Source organism: Arvicanthis niloticus, chromosome 10, assembly GCF_011762505.2.
Source record: "Arvicanthis niloticus isolate mArvNil1 chromosome 10, mArvNil1.pat.X, whole genome shotgun sequence".
In the NCBI taxonomy this organism is placed as follows: Eukaryota; Metazoa; Chordata; class Mammalia; order Rodentia; family Muridae; genus Arvicanthis; species Arvicanthis niloticus.
In genome coordinates this window covers 73,192,354-73,218,435 of record NC_047667.1, presented here as the reverse complement: position 1 = coordinate 73,218,435, position 26,082 = coordinate 73,192,354, and the positions used below count along the sequence as shown (strand labels likewise).

Below are 26,082 nucleotides of genomic sequence, written 5' to 3'. Positions count from 1 at the left end.
ATTTTTCTAAAGTGTGTTGTATTTCTAAGGTGCAAAACCGTTGCTCTAAACACTTTTTATTTTCCTGGAGTATTCCTTTAATCATTTACGGATGAAGGGCCTCTTTTGTGTTGCTTCCCTGCCTCATGGGCTATAATTTCCTTGACTTGGTGATTACAATTTTACCCTTTAGTAGTTTAAACATCTGTTTTCAACCTTGTTTTGTTCTCTAGATGATTTGAGTATCTTTATGCTTGGTTTCCTGGCAGAATTTCTGAGGGATCTTAAAGTTCTCTTTCTGTGTACTTGAAGCTCATATTAAAGTTGAAAATGCAGTTGCTGATAACTTCAATTACATGACTCCATGACCACATCAACTACATGACCTCATGACCATGAGGTAAACATAAGGAATTAAGCTGTCAGTTTTCTCATAAACCTTGCCTGCTATTTTTATTAGGGAAATTGTTGTTGAGAAACCAGAGGCTGTTTCACTGGAAAGACAAACTGTAATGACTAGGGAGAGGCTATAAATTAAAGACCTCAGCTCCTCACTCTACATAGCTTCCTAGTCCCCGTCCAGCCACTGCTGTCTCTTCAGAGCCAGGTAAGTTCTTCCTCAGATCCATCTTGAGTCCTTTGCTTTGAGAATATGGCTGCTCATGGATTTGAAATAAACATATTTTGTTGTGCATAGACTCTTCTTGAGGTGATTTTATTTATTTCAGTGCCCAAATGGCCAAGGCAATTTATCTTGTTTTATCTTTTATTTCTGAGTAAGAACTCCCTATAAAGAACTGAGGTGGCACCTCTAACAGCAGATGCAGGATGGTGGACTTTATAGAAGGGATGAGACATAAAGTGTGAGGACTGTTGGGAGCTTTATGCATCTTACCTTATTTTGCTTTTTTAAAAAAACCTTTATGAAATAAATGCTGAAGAAAACATAAGGTATATCCATACTTGTTTACTTTGTTGATATTAAAAACTTTTTGAAAATTATTTTTTTGTGATTTAATAACAGTAAGATTAGCTCATTGAATAAATCCAAAACAAATTTTTAAATAGGGCAAGAAAGGAAAACCCTTAACATAATAACCCATGACTAGGGATACTCCATTGCCCTCTAGGAGAGAATTCAGACCATAGAAAACTTTTTGTGGGGTTAGGAATCAGGGATTAGGGACTTAACACGTTATCCTATTCTGGACTAGATTTGGACACTAAAAAGTGTCAGATAAGAGTACAACTGTTGTCATTATAATGAGTCTGGACTAGGAAGTATTGCTTGAATGTGGGGCCAGTGGGGAGTCCCATGCTTTCATGGCTTTTGTGGCTGCCTTCTCACAAGCTGGGCAGCCGGATAAGCTACACTTGCACAGGTCAAAGGGTGGGTCTGCTCAGTGGAGCTTAGATGATGTGGAGGCGGGGAAGCAGATTCTGACTACAAGTAAACCAGAGGAGAAAACCATTAAGGCATTGGCATCCCTCCCCAGGAAACAAGGACAGATAACTACTGGATGAGGCTAGTTTGTGCTTCTTATATCTTCTGTTATGGGAGCAGGGCAGGGAGCGGGCAGTAGTTCTGAGGGTCAGAAATCACAGTGTTCTGGATAAATGAAGGAAAGAATAACAGAAGCATAAAGCAGCCCAGTCCAGACGTGTTGATTGTTATTGCTGTTCCAGATTACATGGAAACCATCATGGACTCACAAGGCACAGCAACCACACAGTTCCTGTTTGATCTTTTCAAAGAACCGGATAAAACAAATGATGGCAACGTCCTTTTTTCCCCTTTGGGCATCTCAACAGCCCTTGCCATGATCCTCCTGGGGAGCCAAGGAGCCACTGCCTCTGAGTTACAGAAGGTGGGGAGCATCCTTTCCTTCTCAGTCAGAGACTTGGTTTTGAGATTTAACCTCCTAGCATTGCCTTGAAAAAATGTGTGCAACGTGACCTGCTGATGAAAATGTAGTTTCAGGTCTGTCAGGGAAGGCCTTTTCCCTGTCTAGGTCCCATTTGCTCTTTGATGCTTGGCATTCCTTTAAGTAGAATTATGATAAATAGTATTTTCAAAAGCCATTATTCTCATAGTTAAAGAGAATATGAAAGCCCAATGTAACTGTGATCACCTATGGAATTTCTATTTGGCCTAGATGACATGTCAAAGATGAAGTCCCAAATGAGCCCATCACTAGGCTCCTCTGAAGATGTCAATGGGCAACCTAGACATTCCCGGGCTTCAAAGAGATGTTGTTGCCTGTATACCATTGAAAACATGAGTATCAGCCTTCCCTTGAACATGTGAAATTTCTGTCTATTTTGACAATAATAATAATAATAATAATAATAATATTTTCTTTTTGCTAGATACTTTACTCTGAACAAGGCACAGACAACTCCAAAATTAAGTCTGAAGAAAAAGAGGTGGGACACATGTGTTAAACACCTTTCAGTGTGATTGATTACCTTTCAGATGTAGGATCCATGCAGAGAAGGATTAGGAATGGAAGAGGCTAGTGCCGTGTACATCACACTTACTCTCAAGTAGTGGTCACTGGAGCCAAATCATATTTTTAGGCATATCAGTTTATTTTCTGTTGCTATAACAAAGTCCTAGAGGCTAGAAGTTTTTTAAATAAGAGCTTGCTCAAAAGCTCCTGGTTTGGGGCTTGGAAGTCACAGATTGGGTGGCTTTATCTGTTTGGTTTTGCAGAGAGTCTTCTGGAATGCACTATAATGTAAGGAGGAGGAACGCTGGTGTCACACAGAAGAGCCTGAGCTTGTGGCTGGTCTTGCTATATGAAATCTACTCTCAGAGAGCTAACTTCCTCTGGGAGACTCTCATTAGCCTTTTCTGAGGGTGGTGTCTTGGGTGACCTAATCACCAGGTCCCATAAGTGTTTCCCCTCTTGACACCACTATACCTGGTGTAGGCTTTTAGAATGTGAACTCCAGGATGAAACACCATCTCCAATCACAGTATTTGGACTGCACACAAACTAAATTTCCAATAAGAAGAAACCACAACAGCCAGCAGTCACTATGAATACTGACACACTGAAAAGTTACAGTAGCTTTGGAGTTAAGGAGAATTGGGTCAAGTTCTGGCTTGGGCTTGTCAGGACCATGAGACTTCGGCAAGTAATTCACTTTCTTTAATCCTCTGTGACATTTCCAATAAAATCTTTTAGATCATGCATTTAACTCACCCAGTAGTGTTAATCTAAATTAATTGTTGCTAAATGGAATTAATTTTTGCCCCTCCTGCTAGTGTTTCCTTAAATAATATCAGCACAGGACTATTGATCCTCTTCCAGGTCTAGTGCTCTGGTATCTCTTGCTTGGTCATACCAAGTACAGGGTGGGCATAAGGCCCATTAGGTCAGGGTTAGCATCAGGAGGCGAGCAGAGCCCTCAGAAGGGCACACTGGCTCCAACACTAATCACAACCCAGTACCTTTCTTAAAGTCATTCTTTGAACCTCTTGACATTGTGATCTGTTAGTTTCACAATCTGGGTTGTCTGGGTGGCTCAGTTTTAATTGTGGACTTCTTTCTCTGGATTGTATAACTGAGTTATGTCAGGTGACTGCTCCCCTGCTAGATCAATTGCAATACTTACTTTTCTTAGCATAGTAATGTCTACAGAATCGTCCTGAGGATTAGACAAGGCATTTTACCTAGGACAGATGCCCTTCTCCTGGAAGAGCTTCAGAACTGGGTGGAAGTTGACTTTCAGCTTTAGGCAGGTCTAACCTGTACTATTCCACCATGAATCATCTTTGTCCCTTCCTCAGGAGATTTTGGGAGCTGAGGCTAGACCATTCAATCTCCTTTTTTAACAGATGAAGAAACTGATGAGTAAGGTCCAGTGTCAGCCCTTGGCAACTTACCACTTGATTATCACATGAATTCAGAATATTCTGAATCTTTCTGTTACAAAGTGATGTTAAGATCTCAAGACTACCTTGGAAGGTAGAAGGAATGATGTAATGAGTTCCTCTCCAAGTGTGAAAAATAAGAGGTTATCAATCCACGATGCACTGCCCTACGTCCCCGGACATAAACCTTCTCTCTTGAGCGTGCAGGCTCCATTCTCCTGAATTAGGGATTCATTATCGCAATGTACTTCTTATTTTGTTACATAGGACAGCTTTTGCCATCATTTTTTGCAGTGTGGTTATTTTTGGACCAACACTGTAGACCTAGCTTGCTCATTTTTACAGGTGATTTTTACTTGCTGTGCTGATACCCGGGATCAAATACAGGGTGGAGATAAGATCCCATGTTCTTTGGGATCTCCATAGCCACCAGCACTGATCCCATCTTCCCTTCCCTTTCCTCCACTTGTCACTTCTCCTTTATCCCCGGGCCCTAGAAAGTCACTTACTGACTCTCTGTTTGTCTGTACTAGACAGGATTTTTAAAATATCCCTTCTCTCTGAGGATAAGCATATATTCCCTGACCCAATATCACCCCCTGATTTCTTTCCTCCTGTCTACCCCACCTCTGGTAAACAGCGTTTACTCTCTACCGTGAGAACAATGTCAGATTCTCCATATGAGTGGGGCAATGTGGAATGTGTGTTTTTTTTTATGCTTGGCTTATTTCATGCAACATAGAATTCTCTAGGTTATTTCATGCTGTATCAAAGGGCAAGAGTTTTTAATGGCTAAATAGTGTTCAGCTGTGTATGTGTGATATTTTCTTTAGTTACTCATCTGCTTTTTGTAACCTTTAAAACATAGTTACTAAGGAGTTTGTATTATATGTGAGGTTCACATCTATGTGCAAATGTTAATAAGAATTAATTGCTACTAAGCTGTTTGCTAATGGGACTGCATCAACGATTATCACTCTCATTAGCGATTAGAGGTTCATTTCATAATTTCATTCAGCTGTCCAAAGCTTTAGTCAAGGCTTGAAATCCCATAGGCTTACAGCCTTTGGGAATGTGTGAATACATGTATTGTGTCTCTATTTTCTGTTGCTACTAGTGAGCATACGACTTTTCTATGTCCTTTGAATTGGTTTTCTTAAAGGAATTTCTCGTGACAAATCTTTTATTTGTGGGATAATATACTTAGTCATGATATCTAAAAATCAAATAGACTTAGTTTACTAATATTTTATTAGTTTTAAAAAAATGCTATGATGTCAGCAAAATTTTTTCTTGAACATTTTTGTGTGGCTTCAGTATCAAAATAACACTAGACTCATAAGATGGGTGTAGGCTTACTTTAAGTATATAATATTTTACTAAATTTTCCAAACTTTTCTCATGTTCGCAGTGTACTGATCATATTTACCCCTCCCCACTTCCTCACAGATCTCCCATCTCTGAGTTTTCCCTTTCACCTTCATTTCCTCTTTGTTTTTTTTTTTAATTTCAATGAGCCATGGAGTCTAGTTTATGCTGTCCATATGCTCATGGATGCAGTGCCATCCACTGGAGTATCATCCACTGACCATGGGCAACAGCTTAAGGAAGGCTGACTTTCTCTCCTGAGGAATCCACCAACTGTCCATAGCTTCTGAGTTAGGGGTTGGGGCTCCTAACCCCCCTCCCAATCTCTATGTTGGAACCCCAACCTTGTGTAGGTCCTGTGAAGGCAACCACAGCTATTATGAGTTCATGACTACAGAGATCTTGTCATGTCCTGAAGACATTTTTGTTGTGGTCTTTCACAACTTCTGGCTTTTAATCTTCTGTGATGGTTCTTGGGCCCTGGAAGGAGAGAATGTGATATAGAAGTCTCATTAATGGTAGAGCACTTCTCTGCATTTTGACCAGATTTATTTTTAAAATTGTGGATGAGTTTCTATAATTCATAAACACGCCTGATTTATTGGGTAGTATAACTGCGGGCTTTGCTACCAATGCCCAAGCTCCTTAATAATTACTCAGAGGCTTATTTATTTATTTATTTATGAATAAATGCCTAGTCTGTAAGCTTTGGATTGTTCCCTGACTAGCTTGCAACTTATATAGCCCATTTAAACTATTCTACGTCTGCCCCAAGTCCCCTTTCCTCAGTTTCATGAGATCAGTTTCCTCAGAGTCCCGGGCGAATCTCCTGCAACTGAGTTCCAGTTTTTCTAGCAGAATGCCCAGCTTTTATGTCCCACCTTTGCTAACAGACCATCAGCGTTTTATTGACAGGTGATGCTTCCATACAGTGCACAAGAAATTATCTTGACAGGGTTGAATTTGGATTAAAACTATCTTGGCCTTTGCTTTTTTTTTTTTTTTTCTTTCTTTCTTTCTTTTTTTTTTTTTTTTTTTTTAATGTGACTTAGGTTTGTATTTACTTAGTGGATTTTTAAATTAAAGAGTAGTTTTGCTTCCTTTCTCGTTTTTATAGACAGAACATTTAACCTCGTAGCAGCCTGTTATTTGAAACTGATAATCACCTAACATCTACCATATACAACATCCTTACATCCTTCACCTTATGGCACCAAAAATACAGCTTCCCTCTTCTTAGATCATGTATTCGTAATGTAGATTTTTGTGCTTAAATTTATCTACCAAATTTAAAAGTGTTCTATGAACTATAGGATTCTATATTTTTTGTATATTTACTGTATCAAGACAGTTTTAGCTTTTATATAGTTTACCACCTTTTCATTTTAAGTTGAGAAGCTCTGTTCAGTACTTTTCAATCAGGCCTCCTAGTTTTATTTAACTAATTTTCCCTTTGTTTTTTCCCCATTTTTATTGGTTATTTCATTTATTTACATTCAAATGGTATTCCCTTCCCAGTTTCTTCTCCACAGGCAACTCCACCTCCACCTCCCCTGCATCTATGAGGGTGTTCCCCCACTTGCCCACCCATTCCTAATTCAGGGCCCTAGTATTACCCTAAGCTGGTAATACCCTGAGCCTTCACAGGACCAAGGGGCTCCCCTCCCAGTTATGCCCAATAAGGCAATCCTGCATATGCAGCTAAAGCATGGGTCCCACCATGTGTACTTTTTGATTGGAGGTTTAGTCCCTGGGAGCTTTGCGGGGGGGGGGGGGGGTGGTTGGTTGATATTATTGTTCTTCCTATGGGGTTGCAAACCCCTTCAGCTCCTACAGTCCTTGCCCTAACTTCTACATTGGGTTACCCAAGCTCAGTCCGATGTTTGGCTGCATACATCTCCATCTGTATTGGTCAGGTTCTGGCAGAGCCTCTCAGGGGATACCTGAGCTCCTGTCAGTAAGCACTTCTTGGCATCAGCAATAGTGTCTGGGTTTGGTGTCTGCTGATGGGATGGATCCCTAGGTGGACCAGTCTCTGGATGGCCTTTCCTCCAGTCTCTGCTCCACTGTGTCCCTGTATTTCCTTTAGACAGGAGGAATTCTGTATTAATATTTTTTAGGTGGGTGGGTGGCCCCATCGCTCAACTGTGGGCCATGCCTATCCACTGGATACGGTCTCTATAGGATCTGTCTCCCATTTGTTGGGTATTTTGGCTAATGTCTTCTCTGTTGGGTCCTGGGAACCTCTTGGGTCCCTGGCATCTGGAACTTTCTAGAGGCTACCGCCAGTTCCCCCTCCTCCACTACTACACATTGTACTTTCAATTTCCTGGCCCTCTGTACTTCTCCTCCATCTTCTCCCATATCTGAACTGGCCCACCTCCCTCCTTTTCCTTTCTCTCTCCCTCCCAGATCACCCTCTTTCTCTCTACTTCCCAGAGATTATTTTCTTCCCTCTTCTCAGTAGGACTGTAGCATTCACACTTTGGAGAGTTATTCTTTCTTTTTGGGTTTCATATAGTTTGAGAGTTATATTGTGGGTATTCCGAGCTTCTTTTTTGGCTAATATCCATTTATCAGTGAGTACATACCACGTGTGTTCTTTTGCAATTGGGTTACCTCACTCAGGATGATATTTTCTAGTTTCATCCATTTGCCTAAGAATTTCATGAAGTCATTGTTTTTAACAGTTAAGTAATATTCCATTGAGTAAATGTACCACATTTTCTGTATTCATCCCCCTGTTGAGGGACATCTGGTTTTTTTCCAGCTTCTGGCTATTATAAATATGGCTACTATGAGCATAGTGGGGCATGTGTCCTTATTCCATGTTGGAGTATCTTCTGAGTATATGCCCAGGAGTGGTATAGCTGGGTCGTCAGGTAATGTCATGTCCTATTTTCCGAGGAACTGCCAGACTGATTTCCAGACTGGTTGTACCAGCTTGCAATTCCACCAACAATGAAGGAGTGTTCCTCTTTCTCCACATCCTCACCAGCATCTCCTGTCACCTGAGTTTTTGATCTTAGCCATTCTGACTGGTGTTTTGTTTTGATTTGCATTTCTCTGTTGACTAAGGATGTTGAAGATTTCTTTAGGTGCTTCTCAGCCATTCAAGTTTCCTCAGTTGAGAATTCTCTGTTTATCTCTGTACAACATTTTAAAATTGGGTTATTTGTTCTCTGGTGTTTAACTTCTTGAGTTTTTTGTATATTTTGGATGTTAGTCTTATATTGTATGCTCCCCTCTGCTTTTAAAGGACAGCTCAACACTGTCCTTCTGAAGATAGTATTCTGGGTATATTCTATAGTATTTTTCTTTTCCGTTGAGTACATTTTAAATAGTATACCAACCCTTTAATAATATTTTTATTCTGAGAAATCTGTCAGTTGAATAGATGCCCCTTGTATGTAACAAGCCGTTTACTCTAGCTCCTCTCTCATTTCTCTTCCCATGGCCTTTGACAGTGTGGTCATGAAGAGTGGCACCAGAGGTCTTCAGAGTTTTATCTTACATGGAGATTTTGGAGTTTCTGAATGTTCATACTTGTTGAGAGCCAGGTCAATCCAAGGCTTTCTCAGAGGCTCTGATGAAAAGGAACATAGTTCTGTGTCATTGTCTGGAGTAGACTTGGCAAGTTCTGGACTGGGGATGGGGCTACTGCCACAATGGTTTAGTTGACAACCTTGGTAGTGATTTAACACTTTTTTTTTATTTTTTAAAAAAATTTACTACTGCATCTCTAATCATGGACTTCTTTTATTTACTGTAACTTTGACTTGCTATCATTTCTGGATAAGAAATTCATACATTCCATGATACGCTTCAGTAGTCACGTATCTTCATCTGCCATGTGGGTCTCAGCCACTGAAATGAGGGCCATCAAGCTGTAAGAGGCAAACACTTCATCTGATGACCCACCCTGCAGTCCCTTTATGTTTTCTGACATAAAATAAGACGTAAAAATAGTTTTGTATCATGATTTCTAATATTCTTTTGACAAGCTCAACAAGAATTTTTATTTTCTTATTTAACTATTTTTCTCTACAAAACCCAGCATTCATAGCTAATTAAAATTTTTATATTAAAAAACCTTATACTTTTCATTAATAGTGAAAATTCTTTTAAATAACAAAGCTTCCCCATTTTTCTTCATTGCCTTTGAGAAAAATTTCAGACTGCTTCTATTACCCAGATTTCTTAATGTCATGCATATTTTTTGTCATTTTTTTGTCCTCTGTGGAATTCAGAGACAGCGGATTAGCACCATTCTCTGGTCTCTAATTCAGCATTCATAACACAGATAAACTTTCTAACCAAAACACTAGGCTTTTAAATTAAATGTAAATCAAATATTAATTTCTAGGTATTATAGTTGCTTGTTAATCCAAGCTAAAAACTATGGACAATCACTTGTTTCTTTTTTTTTTATTATTTTATTGAGTATTATATTTACATTTTAGATTTTATCCCCTTAACCCATTCCCCCCACCACCCAGGAACCCCCATCCCATCCCCCCTCCTCCTGCTTCTATGAAGATGTGCCCTCACCTACCCCCCCACTCTCACCTCCCCACCCATGAATCACCCCCCCACTTGGTGATCAGGCTTCATGGGACCAAGGATCTCCTCTCCCACCTATGACCAACAAGGCCATCCTTCCCTACATATACAGATAGAGTCATGGGTTCCTCCCTATGTGCTCTGAGGCTAGTGGTTTAGACCCTGGGAAGCTCTGGTTGGTTGGTATTGTTGCTTTCCTCATGGGGCCACAAACCCTTCCAGCTTCTTCAGTCTTCTCTCTAATTTCTCCATTGGGAACCCCTTGATCAGATCAATGGCTATCTGTGAGTATCTGCCTCTGAATATGTCAGACTCTGGCAGACATCTAAGGAGACAGCTCTTGTCAGCATTCACTTCTTGACATCCACATCAGAGTCTATCTTTGGTGACTGCACATGGGATAGATACCCAGGTGGAATGGTCTCCAGATGGCCGCTCCTTCAGTTTCTGTCCCACACTTTGTCTCCATATTTGCTCCCTTGAGTATTTTGTTATTCCTTCTAAGTAGGACCGAGGCATCCACACTTGGTCTTTTTTCTTCATGAGCTTCATGTGGTCTGTGAGTTGAATTTTGGTTATTTCAAGCTTTTGGGCTAATATCAACTTATCAGTGAGTGAATACCATGTGTGTTCTTTTGTGATTGGGTTACCTCACTCCGGATGATGTTTTCTAGTTCCATCCATTTACCTAAGAATTTCTCGAATTCATTATTTTTAATAGCTGAGTAATATTCCATTGTGTAAATGTACCACATTTTTTGTATCCATTCCTCTGTTGAAGGGCATCTGGGTTCTTTCCAGCTTCTGGCTATTATAAATAAGGCTGCTATGAACACAGTAGAGCATATGTCCTTGTTATGTTTTGGAACATCTTCTGAGTATATGCTCAGGAGTGGTATAGCTGGGTCCTCAGGTAATGCTATGTCCAATTTTCTGAGGAACCGCCAGACTGATTTCCAGAGTGGGTTCCAGCTTGCAATCCCACCAACAATGAAGAAGTTTTTCTCTTTCTCCACATCCTCACCAGCATCTACTATCACCTGAGTTTTTGATCTTAGCCATTCTGACTGGTGTCAGGTGGTATCTCAGTGTTGTTTTGATTTGCATTTCTATGATGACTAAGGATGTTGAACATTTCTTAAGGTGTTTCTCAGCCATTTGAGTTTCCTCAGTTGAGAATTCTTTGTTTAACTCTGTACTCCATTTTTTAAAATAAGGTTATTTGGTTGTCTGGAGTCTAATTTCTTGAGTTCTTTGTATATATTAGATATTAGCCCTCTATTGGATGTAGGATCGGTAAAGATCTTTTCTCAATCTGTTGGTTACCATTTTGTCCTATTGATAGTGTCCTTTGCCTTACAGAAGCTTTGCAATTTTATGAGGTCCCATTTGTCAATTCTTGATCTTAGAGCATAAGCTCTTGGTGTTTTGTTCAGGACCTTTCCCCCTGTACCTAGCTATTCAAGGGTCTTTCCCACCGTCTCTTCTATTAGTTTCAGTATATCTGGTTTTATGTGAAGGTTCTTTATCCACTTGGATTTGAGCTTTGTACAGGGGATAAGAATGGATTGATTTGCATTCTTCTACATGCTTACCTCCAGTTGAACCAGCACCATTTTTTGAAAATGCTGTTCTTTTTCGACAGAATGGTTTTAGCTCCTTTGTCAAAGATCAAGTGATTATTGGTATGTGGATTCATTTCTGGATCTTGAATTCTATTCTATTGATCTTCCTGCCTGTCTCTGTACCAATACTATGTATCACTATTGCTCTGTAGTACAGGTTGAGGTCAGGGATGGTGATTCCCCCAGAAGTTCTTTTATTGTTGAGAATAGTTTTCACTATCCTGTTTTTTTTTGTTATTCCAAATAAATATGCAAATTGCTCTTTTTATCTCTATGAAGAATTGATTTTGAATTTTGATGGGGATTGCATTGAATCTGTAGATTTTTTTAGGAAAGATTGCCATTTTTACTAAATTAATCCTGCCAATCCAGGAGCATAGGAGATCTTTCCATCTTCTGAGATCTTTTTTGATTTCTTTGAGAGACTTGAAGTTCTTGTCATACAGATCTTTCACTTGCTTGGTAAGATTCACTCCAAGATATTTTATATTATTTGTGACTATTGTGAAAGGTGTCATTTCCCTAATTTCTTTCTCAGCCTGTTCATCCTTTGAGTAGAGGAAGGCTACTGATTTGTTTGAGTTGATTTTATATCCAGCCAGTTTGCTGAAGTTGTTTATCAGGTTTAGGAGTTCTCTGGTGGAAGTTTTAGGGTAACTTAAGTATACTATCATATCATCTGCAAATAGTGACATTTTGACTTCTTCCTTTCCTATTTGTATCTCTTTGACTTCCTTTTGTTGTCTAATTGCTCTGGCTAGGACTTCCAGTACTATATTGAATAGGTAAGGTGAGAGTGGGCAGCCTTGTCTAGTCCCTGATCTTAGTGGGATTGCTTCAAGTTTCTCTCCATTTAGTTTGATGTTGGCTACTGGCTTGCTGTATATTGCTTTTACTATGTTTAGGTATGGGCCTTGAATTCCTGATCTTTCCAAGACTTTTAACGTGAAGGGATGTTGAATTTTGTCAAATGCTTTCTCAGCATCTAGTGAGATGACCATGTGGTTTTTTTCTTTGAGTTTGTTTATATAGTGGATTACATTGATGGATTTCTGAATATTGAACCATCCCTGCATTCCTGGGATGAAGCTGACTTGATCATGATGGATGATTGTTTTGATGCGTTCTTGGATTCGGTTTGCAAGAATTTTATTGAGTATTTTTGTATCAATATTCATAAGAGAGATTGGTCTGAGGTTCTCTTTCTTTGTTGGGTCTTTGTGAGGTTTAGGTATGAGCACAATTGTAGGTTCATAGAATTAATTGGGTATTGTTCCTTGTGTTTTTATTCTGTGGAATAGTTTGAAGAGAATTGGTAATAAGTCTTCCTTAAAGGTCTGATAGAATTCTGCACTAAAACCATCTCGTCTTAGACTTTTTTTGGTGGGGAGACTTTTAATGACTGCTTCTATTTCTTTAGGGGTTATGGGACTGTTTAGATGGTTTATCTGCTCCTGATTTAATTTTGGTAGCTGGTATCTGTCTAGAAAGTTGTCTATTTTATCCAGATTTTCCAATTTTGTTGAGTATAGGCCTTTGTAGTAGGATCTGATGATTTTTTTAAATTTCCTCTGTTCTTGTTGTTATGTCTGCCTTTTTGGTTCTGATTTTATTAATTTGGATACTATCTGTGTGCCCTTTGGTTAGTCTGGCTAAGGGTTTATCTATCTTGTTGATTTTCTCAAAGAACCAGCTCCTGGTTTTGTTGATATCTTGTATAGTTCTTTCTGTTTCTACTTGGTTGATTTCAGCCCTGAGTTTGATTATTTCCTGCCATGTACTCCTCTTGAGTGTATTTACTTCTTTTTGTTCTGAAGCTCTCAGGTGTGCTGTCAAGCTGCTAGTGTATGTTCTCTCCAGTTTCTTTTTGTAGATACTTAGAGCTATGAGTTTTCTTCTTTGCACTGCTTTCATGGAGTCTCACAAGTTTTGGTATGATGTGTCCTCATTTTCATTAAATTTTAAAAAGTCTTTAATTTCTTTTTTTATTTCTTCCTTGACCAAGTCATCATTGAGTAGAGCTTGTTCAGTTTCCACGTGTATGTGGGCTTTCTGTTGTTTTTGTCATTAAAGACCAGCCTTAGTCCATGGTGGTCTGATAGGGTGCAAGGAATTATTTCAATCTTTTTGTATCTGTTGAGGCCTGTTTTGTGACCAATTATATGTTCTATTTGAGAAGGTACCATGAAGTGCTGAGAAAAAGGTATATTCTTTTGTTTTAGGATGAAATGTTCTATAGATATCAGTTAAATCCATTTGGTTCATAACTTCTGTTAGTTTCATTGTATCTCTGTTTAGTTTCTATTTCCATGATCTGTCCATTGCTGAGAGTGGGGTGTTGAAATCCCCCACTATTATTGTGTGGTGTGCAATGTATGTTTTGAGCATTGATAAAGTTTCTTTTATGTATGTGGGTGCCCTTGCATTTGGTACATAGATGTTCAGAACTGAGAGTTCATCTTGCTAGATTTTTCCTTTGATGAATGTGAAGTGTCCTTCTTTATCTTTTTTATTACTTTTGGTTGAAAATCAATTTTATTTTATATTATAATTGCTACTCCAGCTTGTTTCTTGGGACCAATTGCTTGGAAGATTGTTTTCTATCATTTTACTCTGAGGTAGTGTCTGTCTTTTTCACAGAGGTGTGTTTTCTGTATGCAGCAAAATTCTGGGTCCTCTTTATGTATTTAGTCTGACAGTCTACATCTTTTTATTGGAGAATTGAGTCCATTGATATTTTTTTTTAATATTTATTTATTTATTTATTTATTTATTTATTTATTTATTATGAGTACGCTGTAGCTGTCTTCAGACACACCAGAAGAGGGCATCAGATCTCATTACAGATGGTTGTGAGCCACCATGTGGTTGCTGGGATTTGAACTCAGGACCTCTGGAAGTGCAGTCAGTGCTCTTAACCACTGAGCCATCTCTCCAGCCCCCGAGTCCATTGATATTAAGAGATATTAAGGAAAAATGATTGTTGCTTCCTGTTATTTTTGTTATTAGAGGTGGAATTATGTTTTTGTAACTATCTTCTTTTGGGATTGTTGGAAGATTACTTCCTTGCTTTTTCTAGGTTGTAGTTTCCCTCCTTGTGTTGAAGTTTTCCATCAATTATCCTTTGAAGTGCTGGATTTGTGGGAAGATATTGTGTAAATTTGGTTTTGTCTTGGAATATCATGGTTTCTCCATCAATATTGATTGAGAGTTTTGCTGAGTATAGTAGTCTGGGCTGGCATTGGTTTTCTCTTAGGGTCTGTATGATATCAGTCCAGGATCTTCTGGCTTTTATAGTCTCTGGTGAGAAGTCTGGTGTAATTCTTATAGGTCTGCCTTTATATGTTACTTTACCTTTTTCCCTTACTGCTTTTAGTATTTTTTCTTTGTTTTGTACATTTGATGTTTTGATTATTATGTGATGAGAAGTACTTCTTTTCTGGTATAGTCTATTTGGAGTTCTGTAGCCTTCTTGTATATTCATGGACATCTCTTTTTTTTTTAGGTTAGGGAAGTTTTCCTCTATAATTTGTTGAAGATATTTACTGGCCCTTTAAGTTGGAAATCTTCACTCTCATCTATACCTATTATCCTTAGGTTTGGCCTTCTTATTGTGTCCTGGATTTCCTGGATGTTTTGGGTTAGGAGTTTTTTGCATTTTGCATTTTCTTTGACAGTTGTGTCAATGTATTCCATGGTATCTTCTGCACATGAGATTCTCTCTTTTGTCTCTTGTATTCTGTTGATGATGCTTCCATCTACGACTCCTGATCTCTTTCTAGGTTTTCTATCTCCAGCATTGTCTCCCTTTGAGATTTTTTTAATTGTTTCTACTTCCATTTTTAGATCCTGGATGTTTTTGTTTAATTTCTTCATCTGTTTGGTTGCATTTTCTTGCACTTCTTTAAGGGATTTTTGTGTTTCCTCTTTAAGGGCTTCTACCTGTTTACAGAAGTTCTTCTGTACTTCTTTAAGGGAGTTATTTATGTCCTTCTTAAAGTCCTCTATCATCACCATGAGAAGTGATTTTCATTCTGAATCCTGGTTTTCCGGTGCGTTGGGGTATCCAAAGCTTGCTATGGTGGGAGAACTGGGTTCTGATGATGCCAGGTAACTTTGGTTTCTGTTGCTTATGTTCTTGTGCTTGCCTTTCCCCATCTGGTTAACTTTAGTGCTACCTGTACTCACTGTCTCTGAGTGGAGCCTGTCTTTCCAGTTACCTTTCTTGTATCAGAACTTCTCAGGGTCCAGATGTCCCTGTGATCCTGTGATCCTGAGCTCCAGCTGCTCTGGGTGCAGTGTCTCCTCTAGAATGTCTCAGGATATGGTGTCTTCATGGGAGCAGACCAGCCAGGTGTCTGCCCCAGCCACATGAACCAGGCTGGGGTGGAAGGGGAGTGGTATTCTGCAGGGGTGGGGTTTGGGTGCTTGGTGGGTCCTGAGGGCCTCCTGCTCCCAGTTGTAGCTCTGGGGCATAGAGTAATCACTTGTTTCTTAAACATTTCCCCTCTTCTATTCAAAATAGATCTCTTTCTCATATAATTCATCCTGATTACAGTTTCACCTCCTTCTACTCTTTTTATTTTTTCCACTCACCCTCTTCTATCTGTATCCACTCCTTTTCTGACTCTTATTAAAAAAAGAACAGTTATCTTATTCTAAAAGACAGCAACAAAATACAACAGAATTCCATATAGTAAGATAAAACAAAACCCATCACACTGAAGTTGGACAATGCAACCTACCAGAAGGAAAAAAAGCTCTAGGAGAAGGCACAAGAATCAATGACCCTATTGTTCATACACTCAGGAGTCCCATAAAAATACTAAGCTGAAAGGCATGATATGTATGCAGAGGAGCTTGTGCAATCCAATGCAGGTCCTGTGCTTTCTGCTTCAGTATCTGTGAGTACGTACGAGCTTTGCTCAGTTGATTTAGAAGGCCTTGTTTGTCTGTGTCTTCTGTCTTCTCTGGCTCTTATACTTTTCCACCTCCTCTTCCGAGAGGTTTTTGAGCTCTGATGGGAGGGATTTAATGGAGATATTCCATCTAGAACTATGTGTTCCAAGGACGCTTTCTCTGTATAATTTCTGGCTGTGGGTCTCTGTATCTGCTCCCATCTGCTGCAGCAGAAAGCCTTTCTGATATTGACTGAATAAGACATTTATCTATGAATGAGGCAGACTAATATTAGGAGTCACTTTATTGTTCCTTTTTATTTATTTATTTTTGACCAGTAATGTTTGGTTGTACCCTAGGACTCTGGTTCTTGGTCACATGAGAAGTGTCAGGTATGAGTCCCATCTTGTGGAGCTGCCTTTAAGTCAAATCAGGTATTGGTTGGCTACTTTTTATAAGTTCTGTGTCACCATTGCCCTAGCATATTTTGCAGTCAGGACAGATTGTAGGTCCAAGGTTTTGTGGCTGGGTTGTTGTTTATGTTTCCCCTTTTCTTACCTGCAGGGTACCTTCCCAAACCAAGGACATTCGAGTGTAGGGGTGAAGGTTCCACTTAGGGGTCAGCTTGGCTTCTCCATGTTCATAAGTTGTTTGCATGTTGTTCTCAGCAATGAGGTCCTGATGTCAATTTTCAAAGAGCAACCCATTAGCTTGACAACAGCTTGGAATGTTTGGGGATTTTCATAGGAAACCCTTAGTCAAAAACTAGATTGAAAGCCACCCAGTTCCATTACTGGAAGCCTCATTTGATGACAAGAGGTGGTCAGTTGAAACTGTCTTCCCCATTATTAGCAGACTTCAGTAGGATAAAATTATTTTTATCATTTATTTTAGGATGTTTCCATTGCACTAGCTTTCTATGTTATCCCTCAAATGCCCCTCAGTTTCATCGGTCTCTCCCTGCATTCCCTTCCTCAACCCCATCTCCCCATTCCTCACTCGATCCCCGTTTCTGTCCCCACAAGCCCCTAGTCCACTTGTAGAATCTATTCTACTTTCCCCTCCCAGATAGATCCATGTGTTCTCCCTAGTTTTTTTCTATCCCTAACCTTTCTCAATCTACAGATTGCAGGATTATAGGTTGATTATCATTTATTTAATGACTAATATTCCCATGTAAGTGCATACATGGCATATTTATCTTTCTGAGTCTGGGTTGACACACTCAGGGTGACTGTTTTCTAGTTCTGTCCTTTGCCTTTGCTGGGGTCATTTTGAATTGCATTTCCCTGATGGCTAAGGATGTTGAGCATTTCACCATGACATTTTTTTTAACAGCTGAGTAATATGCCGCTGTGTAAATGTAGCACATTTTCTTTATCCATTTTTTAGTTATATAACATCTAGGTTGTTTCTAGTTTCTGTCTATTAAGAATAAAGCTGTAATATGCATAACTGAGCAAGTGTGCTTGTGGTAAGATGGAATGTCCTTTGAGTATAAGCCTAGAAGGAGTAATCTGGACCTAGAGGTAGGCTCTCAAGGAATTGCTGAGGAACCCAAAATGGTTTACAAAGTGGATGTATAAGTTTGTACTCCCACCACCAATGGAGGAATATTTTCCTTGCTCTACTTCCTTGCCAGCATGGGCTGGCACTTGAGTTTTGATCTTAGCCATTTTGACACGTAGGTGTAAGATGGAATGTTGGAGTCATTTTGATTTGCATTTCCCTGATGGCTAAGGATGTTGAACATTTCTCTAAGTGCTTCTCTGTTAGCAGAGATTCCTCTGTTGAGAATTCTGTTTGGATCTGTACTCCATTTTGTAATTAGATTATTTAGTTTTTATGATATTTAGTGTTCTTGAGTTCTTTATATAATTTGAATATCAGCCCTCTTTCAGATATGGGGTTGGTGAAGAACTTTTCACTGTAGGCTGCTGTTCTGTCCTTTTCGCATGGTGTCTTTTCCCCTACAGAAGCTTTTCAGTTTGATGTGGTCCCATTTTTTGACTGTTGAGTTTAGTGTTTGAGCTGTTGGTGTTCTGTTCAGGAAGTTGTCTCCTGTGCCAATGCGTTAAAGGTTATCCCTCATGTTCTCTTCTATCAGGTTCAGTGTATCTGGCTTTATGTTGAGGTCTTTGATCCATTTGGACTTGAGTTTTGTTCAGGGTGGTAAGTACTGATCTATTTGTATTTCTCTACATCCAGACATCTGGTTTTACCAGGACCATTTGTTGAAGATGTTTTCTCTAAACGTGTTATCAAGGACTGAGATCCTCCATGCATGATGATGTTTTTTTCTATCCAAAGAGTAATGTGAATATTTGGAGATGATCATGTGAACAACTAAATGTCTGAGTCTCTGTTGTAGTTGTTACAATCTTCCCATGAGTTTTGATTTGGGACTTCTTGGTTAATAGTTTATAATTTTGGAACATGATGGTTGGTGATCTTTGGGATACAGTGAAGACTGATGTGGTCAGATTTTGGAACATGATCCTATACGTGGTTAATCATCTTGGGGATGCAATGAAGCCTGTGATGTAGTTCTTTTTGTGATGAGGGTATCTTTCTTACTTCTGGAATAAGATCTTGGGATTTTACCAACTTCAGACCAGTTTAATGTTTTTGGTTGTGGCCTCCTAGGATACCAATATAGTGTAAGCTAAACCCCCAAACCTGTTTGAAAACAGGCTTTTCTTCTTTTCCATTATTTGTAGGTCAGCTTAGTCACAAATGCCTCACTGAGAAAATTAACGAGCATTAAACTTTTAAATTCTAAAGGGTGTGATACACTGACTGGTTCATTACATGTCCCAATCAACTGAAGCTATCAACAACTGATTGCTAGCCTCTTAAAGTTTCCTAACAGCAAGGAGGCAGCAAATGTCAAATTCAGCTCTGCACACACTGTCAGAACAGTGTGGACACACATTCAATTTAAGTGTCTTCAAATAGTGATTAATTATTTGCAAAATTCAGATGTTTATTACTTTTTCTAGAAAGGTGGTAGTCAATAGGAGAATGAGAAATGAAAAGAAGAGAAACAATAGTAAATTAAAAAAAAACCATTTAGGCATTGTATCGTACAAGAAAATGGCTTTTCAGTTCTTACGTGGAATCAGAAATAGATTACTCACTCTAAAACTAAACTGTAACTCCTTGTGTCCTCTGTGAACTAAAAGAAGCCGAAGCCCACTCAACAGGTCATGAGAGGATGCTCTGCTGTGTTCGGATGGAGTGTTTTGGCTCAGTCAGTGTTGCCATGCAATACCCACACTTGACTACAATCAGAAACATGCTACATCCTATAGAAGATATCCAGAAGACTTTGATTTTTTTTTTCAAAAAAAAAAAAAAAAAAAAAAAAAAAAACAGGGAAAATTTTCATTTTAGTCCAGTTTGTAGCTCTGATAAATGATGACTTACTCCATTAAGAATCACCTTTATTATCCACCATTTAAAACAGGAATATCCAAGTGTTAGTGGAGCGGAATTACCTGGGGAATCATTTACCCTTTTCAAATATTTAGTGTCTATAAATAGATAGAAACAAATGCAGGAAGCACTTAGCGAGCAGTTACATTTCAGACCCAAAGTGCAAACTGGATCAGAAAAGACAGATCTATGGTATTGGGGCTAGTGGAAAAAGCTGCTTTGTGCAACAGAGATTGGTTATGGCTTGCATCTGACTCTGCAGAAAGACATGTGACATCCAGAGACCAACAGACATCTCTATTCTTCATTCACCAGAGGAAGGACTGTAGCCAGATTCTTTTGGAAGAGAATCTAGACTTGCTTCTTCCAAGATAACCCACTGACTTTTTTGTCTTGATTTTGAAGATCGAGAGAAGAGAAGAAACACATCATCAATTCCAAAAGCTCTTGACTGAAATAAGCAAATTTCCTAATGATTATGACCTGACCATAAGCAACAAGCTGTTCGGAGAAAAAACATACCTCTTCCGTCAAGTAAGTTCTGCTGTGTTTGCCGCATCTGTATGTGGTAGCAACAAATGGCCAGTATTCCTGCTAGGACTGAGTCCTGGGGCCATGCTGCCATGTTGGCTGCTTGCCATGGGACTCTTTCACCCGTCTTTCTAGCCTGCTTTCCTGACAAGCAGTTCCCTTTTTAGTCTTCTGAGTCTATACCTGGCTTTTTCTTTAATCATATTGCACCTGCATGACCACGCATGGAGGAGAAAATGAGAAACATTTTTCTCAGGACCTAAAGGTCCAGGTTTTGATGTTAGTTATCCTAATGAACAGACACATTTAGTAAGAGGCATTTGTGCTTAATAAGTAAATTCTTCAATCTCTTTCTATTTCTTTAACAAAGAAATACATAGATTATGTTGAAAAACATTACCATGCATCTCTGGAGCCTGTTGATTTTGTAAATGCTGCAGACGAAAGTCGAAAGAAGATAAATTCCTGGGTTGAAAGCCACACAAATGGTAAAGTATAAATTGGGTTTTCACCAAGAAACACTTCTTGATCACCGGCTCTGACCAAAGCCTAGGGCTTGATGCCACACAGATGCCAGATGGATAAGCTTTGGGAGAAGCTAGAGATGGGTTTGGCAGAATTGTACATACAGGCAAAGATCGGCATAGGGTGCTGCAGAGGACAGAATGACTTCAGTATGTGTAGAGAGATGCAACGGTGGGGAATTGTTTGCACAGGCTGTGACTCATACTGCCTTCTCAGTCTCAGGGCTGGTGCCATGCTTGCCTTTAGCTTACTCACTGTACCACGGACTTCTTTCTGAGTCTTGGACTTTCAGTGCAGATGGCATAGAAGATTTCCACTTTCTCTGTAAAGTGAGGTGCATACAGCTCTTCCAACAGGACCCATCTGCTGTCTACAGCTAGGGTCACTTGGGTCTCTTTTACATGTGGGCACCTTGTAGGAATGATTAAACCTTCAGAACTTTCCACAATAGAAGATTTGAGGAATCAAATCTCCCTCATTCTTCTCTTTTTATCCTATTATAAATCAAACATATAAGAAACATTAAGATGGAAATACTCTTTGGGGAGCAATACCATTTTCTATTACCTCTTAATGAAATATGTATGTCCTATCAGTGAATAGTTTTCTTAGTATTTTATCTAAAGCAAGAAAATTAAAGCAATCAGAAAATAGGAGTCTACTGAAAAGTCAGCTGAACAGTTTTTCAGTATTTAGTGTGGTGAGAACTGAACAAGAATCCAAAATGTAAATTTCTGGGGCTGAGGAGACACCCATATATAGCAGAAATACCAGGGTTCAGATCTGCAGATAAGTGTCAAAGCTGAGGATAGTGGGGCGCATCTGTAACTAGCACTGTGGGTTGCAGGGTGGGGAGAGGTAGACACTTGTTAACCAGCTAGCTTACTTGAAGTACTGAGCTCCAGTCAGGAAACATCTCTGTCAAGGTGGAGTGTGTTAGTGGAAGATAATCTGATGTTGGACTTTGAGGTGCACAGGCAAGCACCCCATCTCAAATATATAATACAAAATTCTGTTTCTAATAAAATAAGTAACTTCTAAATCACAGCTGTGAGGACTCTATTCATATATCTGAATATTTCTGTTTTATAAATCTGGAAACCGAGGCACAGAGAGTGTAAATAAGTTTCCTCAGTTGTCAGTAAGTACAGCTGCATGGAAACAGACAATATGAGAAACTCCCCACTGACCCTGCCAGCAAAGCCTGGGTGAGCAAGGCCCCTTAGGTGTTCAAGGCCCCTCAGGTGTTCACTTGCCTGCAGTGCTAATGATTAGCCAAGTCCACCCACATCCACACCGACCACACACAGTTCATGGTTTGCAGGACAAACCAGTCTTTTCTGTTCCTTTTATTTATTTTTTTTTCCCAGAAAAAGTCAAGGACCTGTTTCCAGAAGGCTCTTTGAACAGCTCCACCAAGCTGGTGCTAATAAATACAGTTTATTTTAAAGGCCTGTGGGACAGAGAATTTAAGAAAGAAAATACCAAGGAAGAGGACTTCTGGCTGAGTAAGGTATGGTTCTTTATGTATGTCTGCCTAGATCTGGCATGCACAGTCTAATGACATTTGGCCAAATGCTTATTCAGTTACCCAGACGGTTGGCACTGCTTGAGGGTGTATTATTTCCACGGGCTACTTGGATGCCGAATGACTTTGACTTTAACAACTTTGTTTCTGTTTATCTGTTGAAGAACACGAGGAAACCTGTGCACATGATGGCTCAGTGCGGCTCCTTCAGCTTCACCCACTTAGAGGACCTGCAGGCTAAACTCGTGGGGATTCCATACAAAAACAACGATCTCAGCATGTTTGTGCTTCTGCCCAATGACATAGATGGTCTGGAGAAGGTAAACCGTAAACCTTGGCATCTCCTGGTCTACACCATTTTCTATCACTCTGTGTTGCATCCCCTGTAGCCAGCGAACCTGGAAACAAGGCTTCTGCACATTTGATGCCTGGCTGTGTCACTTAGGAAGTATTTCTCACTTTGTGAAGTGGCTACCCACTGATCTCTGTCAAAGAATAGACTTACTGAGCAGAACTACCATGCACTTGCATTGAGATAAACTAAATGAATATTTTAAGTTGTATTGGGGCTGGGGTTCTGAAGACTCTCTAGCCTTTTGAGGAGTAATTAATGCCTATGGACATTTCACCTGGAAAGCTATATATCCATGAATATAGAGATTTTGCATGCAATTCAGCAAACCCTTGGGTTTTGAATTTAAGATTTCTGTTAATCCTTATTCTTGACTTAGGTCCAACCCCCTTCTTTTTCAAAACAGTGTCTAGGCTAGTGTTTTGTGTTTTGAACACCAGGAAGTTGTAGCTCCAAATACTTATTCTATAAGTTATTTTTCCAAACATAAATCTCCCAAACTTCTTTGTTACTCAGTATTCTCATGTATTAAATTAGCCTCTGGGGCTTAATACGTGGCATTTTTCTATGAGTAGGGAAGTGCAGCCTAGCATGTGTGGAGGGCACAGAAGGCACTCACTGAATTTAATATGTGCTATGGAGTGTTGCCAGCTTTGTAAGTTGAATAATATTGTGGAACAACATGGGACATGCATTGGAGCTTCACACACACACACACACACACACACACACACACACACACACACCTCTCTTTCTGGGTATCACTCTAAAGAAGTGGTTCAGAAGATGAACACTGGCTTTGTTAATCATATCAGCAATTTCACTTTCAACGTTGAATACAGTAGGGTGCCTGATTTGCAATTTATAGTGATTGTTAACTTTCTCTCTGCAGAATTTATCAGCAGATATTATGATGCTTCATACATATTAGATGTCTGTAAGGGGCATAAATAATGTTGACTAACACTTAGGACTTGGCAGAAGGATTATGTAACTTTATCAGTTTATGGGAGACTTACAGTGTAAAAAGTTAAATAGATAAAGAGGAGACAGTCCACTGTTACTACATGTATTCACACATATAGAGAAACTGAAGGAGAGCAGAAATGAAAATGCAGAATTTGAAATGTTTTGCTTTTGGTTTGAAAAATTCACTTCATGCTACATGCAGATAATATAATACAGGAAAATAGAGAATATAAGACAATAGTCTTTTCTGTAGACAACAGAGTGAAATGGATAGTCTGCATTTATTTCTAATAGTAACGCTTTCTGGCTGGCTCAAGCCAGTGTGTGGAGTTTAAAAGGCTCTTGGATCCCTTTCCAACTGTAGATAATCGATAAAATATCTCCTGAGAAGCTGGTGGAATGGACCAGCCCCGGACACCTGGAGCAAAGGAGAGTGGACCTGCACCTGCCCCGCTTGCGAGTGGAGGAGACCTATGATCTGAAACCCATGCTGGAAGCTGTAGGCGTTTTCAGAGCCTTCAGTGAGCATGCAGACTACTCAGAAATGTCTGTGCACTCCGGGTTGCATGCCCAGAATTTCCTGCACAGATCCTTCTTGGTGGTGACAGAGGAAGGTGTTGAGGCCACTGCAGGCACTGGAGTGGGCTTCAAGGTCTTGTTAGCTTCAAGCTGCGAACCTGTGCACTGTAACCATCCATTCTTGTTCTTTATCAGGCACAGAGAGTCTGACAACATTCTCTTTTTCGGCAAGTTTTCTTCTCCCTAAGATAGTCAAGCTGGAACATTAGAGCAGCAAACCGCACTCAGGGTTGACAGGCCGTGGGGTTCATGTAAGCGCTTCAAAGTCCTTTGTTTGTGCTCGGACCTCAGTGCTAAATCAGGCACAATGGCAGCAACAGCATGTTTTCATAATTTGTTTGAAAGTGAATCAATCATGTGAGCATCACTCAGAGGGTCAGTCAGCTTAAGCTAAATTCTTACCTTATTTTCCTTCAAAAGTCCATCAGTACCAGGAGCGTCCCTGAGGGAGGGATCTTGTTTATTTGTTTGTTTGTTTTGTTTTGTTTTTTAAATGAAGAGTATGGACTCTATGGAGGACTTTAGGGTTTATCCACGTGTATTGTCTTGGCATATTGTAAGGCAGAAGTAAAATAAAAAAATTTAGTAGCTAATGTGTTTTTTTTTTCCCCCGTTAGGTACTGGGGACCTGTATTCAGGAAAGAGAATTTAGAAACATTCCAGTCGAGTATAGAAGTTAAATACCAGAACAAATTAAATAAGAGTATGCCAGTCAGAGAGATTTCCTCGGTTTTGCCCTCCATTCTGAGAGTCTATTCCCCACTGTCAGTTTCAGAAACGTTTTGGTATTAGAAATAATTGTGAATGTAAGCATACCTGATCAGTATTCTAACCCTGTAAGTCTTTTGGGCTTTGGAGAGGAAAAATTTGGACTACCCTTTAGAAGAGCAGCCTTTTTCTTTCTTTAAGTTTTGTATTGGATTTTTGAGTGAGGGATGGCTACAGTCAGACGACATTTAAAAAATTTTTTTTTCTTTGTTTTTCAGATTATAAAATAGCTCCAAAATTTCTTCCTCCCTTCAAGCCCTCTCATATAGTCTCCGTTTCTCTGTTTCAAATCCGTGGCACTCTTATTCATTAACTGTTGGTACGCATATATACACGCATATGCATTCCTAAACATAATCCGCTCAGTTTGTACCAAGTCAGTCATGCGTGTGGTTTCAGGGCTGAGCGGTTGGTATTGGATCACCCGCTGGTGTGCTTTTCCTGCAAGGCCGGTTCTCCCGCTCTCAGCCTTTCTTTGTAGTTCTTTTGGTTTGAGACGTCATGGGCTTCCCTGTTCCCTTTGGCATGTTTATTGGTAATCAGCTAACTCTTTCTTGGAGTGGCGTTTGGACACGCCTATGTGTTTTGCTGACACTGCATTTTAGACAATATTTCAGTTTTATCAAGTTTTAGTAAGATCACATTGCTGATATCTTAAACATTTTTTTCTTGAGCTATCAACAAACAAGTTATGAATTCGTTGATTTTTAATGTTTCAGAAATAACCTCCAAGCCCAATAACATCCACTTCTCATTCCTTTGTCCGTTAACTAATGGAAAACATTACTCTTTGTTGAGTTTATGGATTTTTTCTGTTCTGGATACGTAACATAAGTAACATTGTATAACAGATGATCCTTTGTTATCTGATCCCCTTTCACCTACCACAATGATTTAAAATGTATCCAAGTCTTTGCACGTATCAGTGCTCAGTTCTTTATTATGTTTAACATTTCATGTACAGATGTATCAGGTTTTGTTTAGTCAATTATCAGTTGATAAACATTTATTAGCCATTATGAATAATTGTGTGTGTATGTTTTTTGTTTTTCATGAATATATGTTCCCATGTCTC

General features: G+C 39.4%; 1 protein-coding gene across 1 annotated transcript; it reads left to right on the top strand.

Annotated features, from left to right (window-relative positions):
* The first annotated feature begins 1,581 nt into the window (after window positions 1-1,581).
* On the top strand, window positions 1,582-25,836 carry LOC117716500 (serpin B13). The gene is made up of 8 exons (XM_034513545.2): window positions 1,582-1,847; window positions 2,350-2,406; window positions 10,871-10,873; window positions 20,161-20,289; window positions 20,657-20,774; window positions 22,182-22,324; window positions 22,504-22,659; window positions 24,025-25,836. The coding sequence occupies exons 1-8, from the start codon at window positions 1,671-1,673 to the stop codon at window positions 24,424-24,426; spliced, it is 1,185 nt and encodes a 394-aa protein (XP_034369436.2). The 5' UTR covers window positions 1,582-1,670; the 3' UTR covers window positions 24,427-25,836.
* The last annotated feature ends 246 nt before the right edge of the window (window positions 25,837-26,082 follow it).